General features: G+C 69.1%; 2 protein-coding genes and 2 long non-coding RNA genes across 4 annotated transcripts in view; 2 read left to right on the forward strand and 2 right to left on the reverse strand.

The window, feature by feature from the left end:
• Nucleotides 1-99: 99 nt before the first annotated feature.
• Nucleotides 100-867, reverse strand: LOC128802858 (uncharacterized). The gene is made up of 2 exons (XR_008435595.1): nt 574-867; nt 100-525 (listed from the first exon to the last, which is right to left on the reverse strand). It is a non-coding gene; the product is annotated as an uncharacterized LOC128802858 (long non-coding RNA).
• A 735-nt stretch (nt 868-1,602) lies between these two features.
• Nucleotides 1,603-2,199, forward strand: LOC128802859 (uncharacterized). Its single transcript, XR_008435596.1, has 3 exons — nt 1,603-1,712; nt 2,065-2,141; nt 2,175-2,199. It is a non-coding gene; the product is annotated as an uncharacterized LOC128802859 (long non-coding RNA).
• A 929-nt stretch (nt 2,200-3,128) lies between these two features.
• EXOSC4 (exosome component 4) lies at nt 3,129-9,166 on the reverse strand. Its single transcript, XM_053969432.1, has 3 exons — nt 8,642-9,166; nt 5,473-5,691; nt 3,129-3,552 (listed from the first exon to the last, which is right to left on the reverse strand). The coding sequence occupies exons 1-3, from the start codon at nt 8,810-8,812 to the stop codon at nt 3,181-3,183; spliced, it is 762 nt and encodes a 253-aa protein (XP_053825407.1). The 5' UTR covers nt 8,813-9,166; the 3' UTR covers nt 3,129-3,180.
• A 243-nt stretch (nt 9,167-9,409) lies between these two features.
• The window catches only part of OPLAH (5-oxoprolinase, ATP-hydrolysing), a gene marked incomplete at its 3' end in the record, with an annotated part of 30,188 nt that continues 27,168 nt past the window's right edge, over nt 9,410-12,429 (forward strand). Inside the window, 2 exon segments of the mRNA XM_053969431.1 lie at nt 9,410-9,876; nt 12,223-12,414. Coding sequence (XP_053825406.1) covers nt 9,703-9,876; nt 12,223-12,414 — 366 coding nt within the window.

Raw genomic sequence — 12,429 nt, forward strand, 5'->3', positions numbered from 1 at the left:
GGGGGGACACGGGGGTGCGAGGGCAGCGCGGTGGGGAGGGGGCGTGCAAGGGGTGACACACCCAGGTGACGCTCAGGTGACACAGAGTGGCACAGAACGTGCGGTGACACACCCCAGTTTATTGCCACGGCGCCGTGGGGCCCCCCAAAACCCGCAGGGTCACAGCCCCAGTGACCCCAGGACTGGTCAGTGCAGGGTCACAGCTCCAGTGTCCCCAGGACTGGTCACTCCAGTGACCCCAGGACTGGTCAGTGCAGGGCCACAGCCTCAGTGTCCCCAGGACTGGTCACTCCAGTGACCCCAGGACTGGTCACTGCAGGGTCACAGCTCCAGTGTCCCCAGGACTGGTCAGTGCAGGGTCACAGCTCCAGTGACCCCAGGACTGGTCAGTGCAGGGTCACTCCAGTGTCCCCAGGACTGGTCACTGCAGGGTCACAGCCCCAGTGTCCCCAGGACTGGTCACTCCAATGTCCCCAGGACTGGTCACTCCAGTGTCCCCAGGACTGGTCAGTGCAGGGTCACAGCCTCAGTGTCCCCAGGACTGGTCACTCCAATGTCCCCAGGACTGGTCACTCCAGTGTCCCCAGGACTGGTCGCTCCAGTGACCCCAGGACTGGTCACTGCAGGGTCACAGCCTCAGTGTCCCTGGGACTGGTCAGTGCAGGGTCACAGCTCCAGTGTCCCCAGGACTGGTCACTCCAGTGACCCCAGGACTGGTCAGTGCAGGGTCACAGCCCCAGTGTCCCCAGGACTGGTCAGTGCAGGGTCACAGCTCCAGTGTCCCCCAGGGACTGGTCACTCCAGTGTCCCCAGGACTGGTCACTGCAGGGTCACAGCCCTAGTGTCCCCAGGACTGGTCACTGCAGGGTCACAGCCCCAGTGACCCCAGGACTGGTCACTGCAGGGGGACACAGCCTCAGTGTCCCCAGGACTGGTCAGTGCAGGGTCACTCCAGTGTCCCCAGGACTGGTCACTCCAGTGACCCCAGGACTGGTCACTGCAGGGTCACAGCCTCAGTGTCCCCAGGACTGGTCACTCCAATGTCCCCAGGACTGGTCAGTGCAGGGTCACAGCTCCAGTGTCCCCAGGACTGGTCACTCCAGTGACCCCAGGACTGGTCACTGCAGGGGGGACACAGCCTCAGTGTCCCCAGGACTGGTCACTCCAGTGACCCCAGGACTGGTCACTGCAGGGTCACAGCCCCAGTGTCCCCAGGACTGGTCAGTGCAGGGTCACTCCAGTGTCCCCATTGTCCCCAGGACTGGTCACTCCAGTGACCCCAGGACTGGTCACTGCAGGGTCACAGCTCCAGGGTCCCCAGGACTGGTCAGTGCAGGGTCACAGCTCCAGTGTCACCAGGACTGGTCACTGCAGGGTCACAGCCTCAGTGTCCCCGGGACTGGTCACTCCAGTGACCCCAGGACTGGTCACTGCAGGGGGGACACAGCTCCAGTGACCCCAGGACTGGTCAGTGCAGGGTCACAGCCTCAGTGTCCCCAGGACTGGTCACTCCAGTGACCCCAGGACTGGTCAGTGCAGGGTCACAGCCTCAGTGTCCCCAGGACTGGTCACTGCAGGGTCACAGCCCCAGGGTCCCCAGGACTGGTCACTCCAATGTCCCCAGGACTGGTCACTGCAGGGTCACACCCCCAGGGTCCCCAGGACTGGTCACTCCAATGTCCCCAGGACTGGTCACTGCAGGGTCACTCCCAGTGTCCCCAGGACTGGTCACTGCAGGGGGACACAGCTCCAGTGACCCCAGGACTGGTCAGTGCAGGGTCACAGCTCCAGTGACCCCAGGACTGGTCACTGCAGGGTCACAGCTCCAGTGACCCCAGGACTGGTCACTCCAGTGTCCCCCAGGACTGGTCACTCAGTGACCCCAGGACTGGTGACTGCAGGGTCACAGCCTCAGTGTCCCTGGGACTGGTCAGTGCAGGGTCACAGCTCCAGTGTCCCCAGGACTGGTCACTCCAGTGACCCCAGGACTGGTCACTCCAGTGTCCCCAGGACTGGTCACTCCAGTGACCCCCAGGACTGGTCACTGCAGGGTCACAGCTCCAGTGTCCCCAGGACTGGTCACTCCAATGTCCCCAGGACTGGTCACTGCAGGGTCACTCCAGTGTCCCCAGGAGCGACTGGTCACTGCAGGGTCACACCCCCAGGGTGCCCAGGACTGGTCACTCCAGTGTCCCCAGGCCTGGTCACCGCAGTGATGTCATGCTGCAGCTCCCAGGGGTCAGTTGGTCACCAGAGCATTCCCACGGTGACCCTGTGCCATGGCAACGTCCCCACGGTGGTCACTAGGGTCAGTCACTGTTCCCATGGTGGTCACTATGGTCACTCACTGCCCCACAGCAGTGTCCTGGTGTCCCCACAGTGGTCACTATGGTCACTGTGCCATGGCCGTGTCCCTGCAGTGGTCACTGCTCCATGGCCATGTCCTGGGGAGGTCACTCTGATGGTCACTGCTCCATGGCTGTGTCCCAGGGCGGTCACTCTGATGGTCACTGCTCCATGGCTGTGTCCCAGGGCGGTCACTCTGATGGTCACTGCTCCATGGCCGTGTCCTGGGGTGGTCACTGCTCCATGGCTGTGTCCCGGGGTGGTCACTGTGGTCAGTCACTGCTCCATGGCCGTGTCCTGGGGTGGTCACCGCTCCATGGCCGTGTCCCGGGGGGCGGTCACTCTGATGGTCACTGCTCCATGGCCGTGTCCTGTGGGTCAGTCACTGCTCCATGGCCGTGTCCCTGCAGCGGTCACTGCTCCATGGCCGTGTCCCGGGGCGGTCACTCTGATGGTCACTGCTCCGCGGTCACTCTGATGGTCACTGCTCCATGGCCGTGTCCCGGGGCGGTCACTCTGATGGTCACTGCTCCATGGCCGTGTCCTGTGGTCAGTCACTGCTCCATGGCCGTGTCCCTGCAGCGGTCACTGCTCCATGGCCGTGTCCCGGGGCGGTCACTCTGATGGTCACTGCTCCATGGCCGTGTCCTGTGGTCAGTCACTGCTCCATGGCCGTGTCCCTGCAGCGGTCACTGCTCCATGGCCGTGTCCCGGGGCGGTCACTCTGATGGTCACTGCTCCATGGCCGTGTCCTGGGGTGGTCACTGCTCCATGGCCGTGTCCTGTGGTCAGTCACTGCTCCATGGCCGTGTCCCGGGGCGGTCACTCTGATGGTCACTGCTCCATGGCCGTGTCCTGGCGCAGCCTGGCCCTCACCACGCCGTCCAGCACGGCGTGCAGCCCCCGGCAGGCGGCCTGGGCCGCGTCCAGCACCGGCCGCAGCCGCTCCTGGTGCAGCCGGGCGCTCAGCTGGCACAGGGCCAGCCGCCCGCTGCCCGCCACCGTGGCCACCACCAGCCGCGGGCCCCCGGCCGCCTCCTCGGCCGCGCTCAGGTCGCTCAGGGCCACCGGGGGCCCGGCCGGGGGCTCGGCCAGCCCAGCGGAGCCGGCCACCACGGCCCCGCGCAGGGCCACGCCCGCGTCCAGCAGGGCCAGCCCGGCCGCGCTCACGCTGGCCCCCAGCTCGCCCCCGTCCGCCTGCAGCACCTGGGGGGGGGACAGGGGTCAGGGACAGCCCAAAAATACCCAAATCACCCCAAAATCCACCCCAAAACCACACAGACCCCCTGTGCCCCAGCCCGGCCGCGCTCACGCTGGCCCCCAGCTCGCCCCCGTCCGCCTGCAGAACCTGGGGGGGGACAGGGGTCAGGGACACCCCAAAAACACCCAAATCACCCCAAAAACCAACCAAATCACCCTAAAATCACCCCAAAACCCACACAGATCCCCTGTGCCCCAGCCCGGCCGCGCTCACGCTGGCCCCCAGCTCGCCCCCGTCCACCTGGAGAACCTGGGGGGGGGGCGTGGAGTGACCCAAAATCCCCCAAACCACCCAAAATAACCCCCAGATGCCCCCAAATCCCCTCAGGACCCCCCCAGATCCCCTCAGGACCCCCCCAAATCCCCTCAGAACCCCCCCAAATCCCCTCAGGACCCCCCCAAATCCCCTCAGGACCCCCCCCATGGTCACGCTGGACGTGCACGTCGATCTGGGAGCGGGGGGTAGAGCTGGCTGAGCACGGCGCCCTCCAGCACGCCCCGCAGCAGCAGGGCACCCCCAGACCCCCCCAGGACCCCCCCCAAATCCCCCCAGGACCCCCCCAGACCCCCCAAATCCCCTCAGGACCCCCCCAGGACCCCCCCCAGGGGTCACCTGGACGTGCACGTCGATCTGGGAGCGGGGGTAGAGCTGGCTGAGCACGGCGCCCTCCAGCACGCCCCGCAGCAGCAGGGCAACCCCCAGACCCCCCCAGGACCCCCCAAATCCCCTCAGGACCCCCCAAATCCCCTCAGGACCCCCCCCCAGGGTCACCTGGACGTGCACGTCGATCTGGGAGCGGGGGTAGAGCTGGCTGAGCACGGCGCCCTCCAGCACGCCCCGCAGCAGCAGGGCACCCCCAGACCCCCCCAGGACCCCCCAAATCCCCTCAGGACCCCCCCAAATCCCCTTCATTCACCCCCAGACCCCCCAAATCCCCTCAGGACCCCCCCCAGGACCCCCCCCAGGGTCACCTGGACGTGCACGTCGATCTGGGAGCGGGGGTAGAGCTGGCTGAGCACGGCGCCCTCCAGCACGCCCCGCAGCAGCAGGGCACCCCCAGAGGCCCCCCAGGACCCCCCAAATCCCCCCAGGACCCCCCCCAAATCCCCTCAGGACCCCCCCAAATCCCCTCAGGACCCCCCCCCAGGGTCACCTGGACGTGCACGTCGATCTGGGAGCGGGGGTAGAGCTGGCTGAGCACGGCGCCCTCCAGCACGGCCGCAGCAGCAGGGCACCCCCAGACCCCCCCCCAGGACCCCCCAAATCCCCCCAGGACCCCCCCCAAATCCCCTCAGGACCCCCCCCAGGGTCACCTGGACGTGCACGTCGATCTGGGAGCGGGGGTAGAGCTGGCTGAGCACGGCGCCCTCCAGCACGCCCCGCAGCAGCAGGGCACCCCCAGACCCCCCCAGGACCCCCCCAAATCCCCTCAGGACCCCCCAAATCCCCTCAGGACCCCCCCAGGACCCCCCCCCCCAGGGTCACCTGGACGTGCACGTCGATCTGGGAGCGGGGGTAGAGCTGGCTGAGCACGGCGCCCTCCAGCACGCCCCGCAGCAGCAGGGCACCCCCAGACCCCCCCAGGGACCCCCCAAATCCCCCCAGGACCCCCCCCAGATCCCCTCAGGACCCCCCAAATCCCCTCAGGACCCCCCCCAGGGTCACCTGGACGTGCACGTCGATCTGGGAGCGGGGGTAGAGCTGGCTGAGCACGGCGCCCTCCAGCACGCCCCGCAGCAGCAGGGCACCCCCAGACCCCCCCAGGACCCCCCCAAATCCCCTTCATTCACCCCCAGACCCCCCAAATCCCCTCAGGACCCCCCAAATCCCCTCAGGACCCCCCCCAGGACCCCCCCCAGGGTCACCTGGACGTGCACGTCGATCTGGGAGCGGGGGTAGAGCTGGCTGAGCACGGCGCCCTCCAGCACGCCCCGCAGCAGCAGGGCTCGCTCGCCCGACCGGCGGTCGCCCCCGCCCTGGGGGGGCCGGCGGCGCCGCTCGCCCCCCCCCGCGAACGGGGCCGAGCTGCAGCGGCAGCTGAGCAGGGCCCGGTCCGGGGGGGCCTTGGCCCGGGACCCCCGAACCTGCGGGGGAGAGAGAGCGGGGACTGGGGGGGACACCCACACGTGGGGGGGGCTGGGGGACCCCCAAATCTGGGGGGGAAAGGGGGGGGTAGGAGTGGGGGGGACACACACATGGGGGGGGGCTGGGGGACCCCCAAACCTGGGGGGGGAAAGGGGGGGACACCGACACGGGGGGGGCTGGGGGACCCCCAAATCTGGGGGGAAAGGGGGGGGGTGGGAGTGGGGGGGACACACACATGGGGGGGGCTGGGGGACCCCCAAATCTGGGGGGAAAGGGGGGGGTGGGAGTGGGGGGGACACCGACATGGGGGGGGCTGGGGGACCCCCAAATCTGGGGGGGAAAGGGGGGGGACACCCACACGCGGGGGGGCTGGGGGACCCCCAAACCTGGGGGGAAAGGGGGGGGTAGGACTGGGGGGGACACCGACACGGGGGGGGCTGGGGGACCCCCAAACCTGGGGGGGAAAGGGGGGATGGGAGTGGGGGGGACACCGACACGGGGGGGGGCTGGGGGACCCCCAAATCTGGGGGTGGAAAGGGGGGGTGGGAGTGGGGGGGACACACACATGGGGGGGCTGGGGGACCCCCAAACCTGGGGGGGGGAAAGGGGGGGACACCCACACGGGGGGGGCTGGGGGGACCCCCAAACCTGGGGGGGGGGAAATGGAGAGGGGGGAGGCACAAATTGGGGAGGGGGATGCTCAGAATGGGGGACCCTGAAAACCTCAGGGGGAGGGGGGCAGAGACCGAGGGGGGGGTCAGGGGCCATGAGGGGGGGGTCACAAGCCCAAAGGAGGGGTTCACAAGCCCAGGGGGGGGTCACAAGCCCTGAGGGGAGTTCACAAGCCCCAAGGGGGGGTTCACAAGCCCCAGGGGGGGTTCACAAGCCCCAAGGGGGGGGTTCACAAGCCCAGGGGGGGTTCACAAGCCCCAGGGGGAGTTCACAAGCCCAGGGGGGGTTCACAAGCCCCAAGGGGAGTTCACAAGCCCCAGGGGGGGTTCACAAGCCCCAAGGTGGGTTCACAAGCCCCGAGGGGAGTTCACAAGCCCCAGGGGGGGTTCAGAAGCCCTGAGGGGAGTTCACAAGCCCCAAAGGGAGTCCACAAGCCCCAAGGGGGGGTTCACAAGCCCCGAGGGGGGTTCACAAGCCCTGAGGGGGAGTTCACAAGCCCCAAGGTGGGTTCACAAGCCCAAAGGGGGAGTTCACAAGCCCCAAGGGGGGTTCACAAGCCCAGGGAGGAGTTCACAAGCCCTGAGGGGAGTTCACAAGCCCTGAGGGGGTTCACAAGCCAGGGGGGGTTCACAAGCCCCAAGGGGGGGGTTCACAAGCCCCAGGGGGGGTTCACAAGCCAGGGAGGAGTTCACAAGCCCTGAGGGGAGTTCACAAGCCCTGAGGGGGTTCACAAGCCCCAAGGGGAGTTCACAAGCCCCAAGGGAGTTCACAAGCCCAGGGAGGAGTTCACAAGCCCAGGGAGGAGTTCACAAGCCCTAAGGGGGGTTCACAAGCCCTGAGGGGAGTTCGCAAGCCCAGGGAGGAGTTCACAAGCCCAGGGGGGGTTCACAAGCCCTGAGGGGGGTTCACAAGCCCCAGGGGGAGTTCACAAGCCCCAAGGGGGAGTTCACAAGCCCCAGGAGGGGTTCACAAGCCCCGAGGGGAGTTCACAAGCCCAGGAGGAGTTCACAAGCCCCAAGGGGAGTTCACAAGCCCTGAGGGGAGTTCACAAGCCCTGAGGGGAGTTCACAAGCCCCAGGGGGGGGTTCACAAGCCCCAAGGGGGGGTTCACAAGCCCAGGGGGGGGTTCACAAGCCCAGGGAGGAGTTCACAACCCCAAGGGGGGGTCACAAGCCCAGAGAGGAGTTCACAAGCCCAGGGAGGAGTTCACAAGCCCAGGGAGGAGTTCACAAGCCCAGGGGGGGTTCACAAGCCCCGAGGGGAGTTCACAAGCCCCAAGGGGGGGTTCACAAGCCCTGAGGGGAGTTCACAAGCCCCAAGGGGGGGTTCACAAGCCCAGGGGGGGTCACAAGCCCCGAGGGGGGGTTCACAAGCCCTGAGGGGGTTCACAAGCCCCAGGGGGGGTCACAAGCCCAAAGGGGGGTTCACAAGCCCCAGGGGGAGTTCACAAGCCCTGAGGGGGTTCACAAGCCAGGGGGGTTCACAAGCCCCAAGAGGAGTTCACAAGCCCCGAGGGGAGTTCACAAGCCCTGAGGGAGTTCACAAGCCCCAAGGGGGAGTTCACAAGCCCAGGGGGGGTTCACAAGCCCAAAAGGGGGTTCACAAGCCCAGGGAGGAGTTCACAAGCCCAGGGGGGGTTCACAAGCCCAGGGGGGGGTTCACAAGCCCAAAAGGGGGTTCACAAGCCCAGGGAGGAGTTCACAAGCCCAGGGGGGGTTCACAAGCCCCAGGGGGGGTTCACAAGCCCAGGGAGGAGTTCACAAGCCCAGGGGGGGTTCACAAGCCCCAGGGGGGGTTCACAAGCCCTGAGGGAGTTCACAAGCCCAGGGGGGGTTCACAAGCCCCAAGGGGGGTTCACAAGCCCCAAGGGGGGGTTCACAAGCCCCGGGAGGAGTTCACAAGCCCCGAGGGGAGTTCACAAGCCCCGAGGGGAGTTCACAAGCCCAGGGGGGGTTCACAAGCCCCCAAGGTGGGTTCACAAGCCCAAAGGGGGGTTCACAAGCCCAAAGGGAGTTCACAAGCCCCAAGGGGGGTTCACAAGCCCCAAGGGGGGGTTCACAAGCCTGAGGGAGTTCACAAGCCCAGGGAGGAGTTCACAAGCCCAGGGGGGGTTCACAAGCCCCAAGGGGGGGTTCACAAGCCCCAGGGGGGGTTCACAAGCCCTGAGGGGAGTTCACAAGCCCAGGGAGGAGTTCACAAGCCCGAGGGGAGTTCACAAGCCCCAAGGGGAGTTCACAAGCCCCAAAGGGAGTCCACAAGCCCCGGGGCCCCGCTCACCTCGTGCGGGCCGTACACGGCCGCCAGCACCTTGGTGTTGCCCTGCTCCAGGTAGGCCGAGCCGTCGGCCCGCGCCAGCACCCCGAGCCGGGCCCGCACCTTGCGCAGCTCGTCCGGCCGGCGCCCGTCCGCCCGGAACCCGGCGTCCGACAGCAGCTCCAGCCCCGCCATGCCCGCACCGCCGCCGCTCCCGCTCCCGGTGCCGCTCCCGCTGCCGGCGCCGCGTGTGGGGCCGGACTACAACTCCCGGCGCGCCCCGCGCGCGGCCGCTGAGGGGCCTGTGGGGCCGGACTACAACTCCCGGCGTGCCCCGCGCGCGGCCGCTGAGGGGCCTGTGGGGCCGGACTACAACTCCCGGCGCGCCCCGCGCGCGGCCGCTGAGGGGCCTGTGGGGCCGGACTACAACTCCCGGCGTGCCCCGCGCGCGGCCGCTGAGGGGCCTGTGGGGCCGGACTACAACTCCCGGCGCGCCCCGCGCGCGGCCGCCCGCCAAAAGGAGGCACCTCCCCCTTGACCGGCCGAGGCCACGCCCCCGCCGGCCGTTCCTACGGTTACCCCGCCCCATTGTGACGCCCACGTTAGAACACGCCCCTCAGACGAAGGGCACGCCCCCACGGGGGCGGTGTCCCGGTCCCTCCGAGGCCCCGCCCCCTCGGCCGGTTCGCGGGACTGACCGGAACCGAACGGAACCGAACGGAACCGAACGGGACCGAACGGGACCAAACGGGACCGAACGGGACCGGGAGGCACCGAACAGGACCGGGCGGCCCCGGCGGAGCGGCGGGACCCCGGGAGCCCGCGGGCACGGCCGGGCGGCTCCGATCCCGGGCGGCTCCGATCCCGGCGGGCACCGGCACCGAGCGCTGCGCCCCCCCCGGCCGGGGCAGAACCGGCACCGAGCGGCCCTTCCCGCCCTCACCGGGCGCTCAGCGGGCCGGAGCGCAGCGGACCGAGCCTTCCCGGCCGCCGCCGAGCCCTGCCCGGCCAGCCCGACCTTGTCCAGGCCGGAGCGGAGCCCCGGGCGCCGCCGAGCCCTGCCCGGTGCCGGTACCGGAGCCGCCATGGCGGCGCCGCTCGCCCCCGCCGGGTTCCAGTTCGCCATCGACCGCGGCGGGACCTTCACGGACGTGTTCGCCCGCTGCCCCGGCGGCCGCGTCCGCGTCCTCAAGCTGCTCTCCGAGGACCCCGCGTACCGGGACGCGCCCACCGAGGGCATCCGCCGCGTCCTGCAGGAGGTGCGAGCCCCGCCGCCCCCGGCACCGGCGGGGACAGCGGGGACAGCGGGGGGACAGCGGGGATAGCGGGGACAACGGGGGGACAGCGGGGACAGCGGGGACAGCGGGGACAGCGGGGGACAGCGGGGACAGCGGGGATAGCGGGGACAGCGGGGGACAGCGGGGACAGCGGGGACACGGCGGGGGACAGCGGGGACAGCGGGGACAGCGGGGACACGGCGGGGACAGCGGGGACACGGCGGGGACAGCGGGGACAGAGGGGATAGCGGGGGGACAGCGGGGGGATAGCGGGGACAGCGGGGACAGCGGGGACACGGCGGGGAGGACAGCGGGACCCCCCCCCCCCCCCCCGAGTGCCCTGCTGGGACCCCCGGGACCCCCAGGAACCCACTGGGACCCCCCCCCAAATGCTTCTCCCAGGGACCCCCGTGGGAAATCCCGGGACCCCCCCGAGGACCCCCCCAGACACCTCCGGACCCCCCTAAGCCCCCCTGCCCTGGGCCTGCCTGGGACCCCTGCCCCAGCCCGTGCTGGGGGTCCCCAAATGGGACTGGGGTCCCTAAATGGGTCTGGGGTCCCCAAATGGGCAGGGAGTCTCCAAATGGGACTGGGGTCCCCAAATAGGGCTGGGGGTCCTGCTGTGGGTCTGGGGTCCCCAAATGGGTCTGGGGTTCCCCAAATGGGGCTGGGATCCTGCTGTGGGTCTGGGGTCCCCAAATGGGTCTGGGGTTCCCCAAATGGGGCTGGGATCCTGCTGTGGGTCTGGGGTCCCCAAATGGGTCTGGGGTTCCCAAATGGGGCTGGAGTCCCTAAATGGGTCTGGGGTTCCCAAATGGGCAGGGAGTCTCCAAATGGGACTGGGGTCCCCAAATAGGGTTGGGGGTCCTGCTGTGGGTCTGGGGTCCCTAAATGGGTCTGGGGTCCCTAAATGGGTCTGGGGTCCCCGAATGGGTCTGGGGTCCCTAAATGGGTCTGGGGTCCCCAAATAGGGCTGGGGGTCCTGCTGTGGGTCTGGGGTCCCCGAATGGGTCTGGGGTCCCTAAATGGGTCTGGGGTCCCCAAATGGGGCTGAGGGTCCCTAAATGGATCTGGGGGTTCCCAAATGGGTCTGGGGTCCCCAAATGCGTCTGGGGTCCCTAAACGGGTATGGGGTCCCCCTATGGGTCTGGGTTCCCCAAATGGGGCTGGGATCCTGCTGTGGGGCTGGGGTCCCTAAATGGGTCTGGGGTCCCCGAACGGGTCTGGGGTCCCGGGGCTCAGTTTCGGGGTCCCGCAGGAGCTGGGGGTGCCGCTGCCCCGGGACCAGCCGCTGGACGGTTCCGGGATCCAGTGGATCCACTCGGGCACCGGGGGGCTGTGGGGCTGGGGTCCCCAAATGGGTCTGGGGTCCCCGAATGGGTCTGGGGTCTCACTGTGGGTCTGGGGTCCCCGAATGGGTCTGGGGTCCCCGAACGGGTCTGGGGTCCCGGGGCTCAGTTTCGGGGTCCCGCAGGAGCTGGGGGTGCCCCTGGACGGCTCCGGGATCCAGTGGATCCACTCGGGCACCGGGGGGCTGTGGGGCTGGGGTCCCTAAATGGGTCTGGGGTCTCACTGTGGGTCTGGGGTCCCCGAATGGGTCTGGGGTCCCCGAACGGGTCTGGGGTCCCGGGGCTCAGTTTTGGGGTCCCGCAGGAGCTGGGGGTTCCACTGCCCCGGGACGGCTCCGGGATCCAGTGGATCCACTCGGGCACCGGGGGGCTGTGGGTCTGGGGTCCCCAAATGGGACTGGGGTCCCCGAATGGGACTGGGGTCCCTAAACGGGTCTGGGGCTCAGTTTTGGGGTCCCGCAGGAGCTGGGGGTGCCCCTAGACGGCTCCGGGATCCAGTGGATCCACTCGGGCACCGGGGGGCTGTGGGGCTGGGGTCCCTAAATGGGTCTGGGGTCCCCGAATGGGTCTGGGGTCCCGGGGCTCAGTTTTGGGGTCCCGCAGGAGCTGGGGGTGCCGCTGCCCCGGGAGAATCCCCAGGGTGGCTCCGGGATCCAGTGGATCCACTCGGGCACCGGGGGGCTGTGGGGCTGGGGTCCCCAAATGGGACTGGGGTCCCCGAACGGGTCTGGGGTCTCACTGTGGGTCTGGGGTCCCCGAATGGGTCTGGGGTCCCGGGGCTCAGTTTTGGGGTCCCGCAGGAGCTGGGGGTGCCCCGGGACGGCTCTGGGATCCAGTGGATCCACTCGGGCACCGGGGGGCTGTGGGGCTGGGGTCCCTAAATGGGTCTGGGGTCCCCAAATGGGTCTGGGGTCCCCGAATGGGTCTGGGGTCCCCAAATGGGTCTGGGGTCCCGGGGCTCAGTTTTGGGGTCCCGCAGGAGCTGGGGGTGCCGCTGCCCCGGGAGCAGCCGCTGGACGGCTCCGGGATCCAGTGGATCCGCATGGGCACCACGGTGGCCACCAACGCGCTGCTGCAGCGCCGCGGGGAGCGCGCCGCGCTGGCCGTGACCCGCGGCTTCCGGCACCTGCTGCACATCGGCACGCAGGCCCGGCCCCGCCTCTTCGACCTGGTGAGAGCACACCTG

This window comes from Vidua macroura, unplaced genomic scaffold (assembly GCF_024509145.1).
Source record: "Vidua macroura isolate BioBank_ID:100142 unplaced genomic scaffold, ASM2450914v1 whyUn_scaffold_204, whole genome shotgun sequence".
NCBI classification, from domain to species: Eukaryota; Metazoa; Chordata; class Aves; order Passeriformes; family Viduidae; genus Vidua; species Vidua macroura.

Bases quoted from the DNA above. Each gene is read 5' to 3' on its own strand.
- EXOSC4 (XM_053969432.1), bottom strand. From the start codon at position 8,812: ATGGCGGGGCTGGAGCTGCTGTCGGACGCCGGGTTCCGGGCGGACGGG. The intron at 5,692-8,641 runs GTGAGCGGGGCC...TCTCCCCCGCAG, and splicing joins CCGTGTACGGCCCGCACGAG to GTTCGGGGGTCCCGGGCCAA. The intron at 3,553-5,472 runs GTGACCCTGGGG...TCCCCCCCCCAG, and splicing joins AGATCGACGTGCACGTCCAG to GTGCTGCAGGCGGACGGGGG.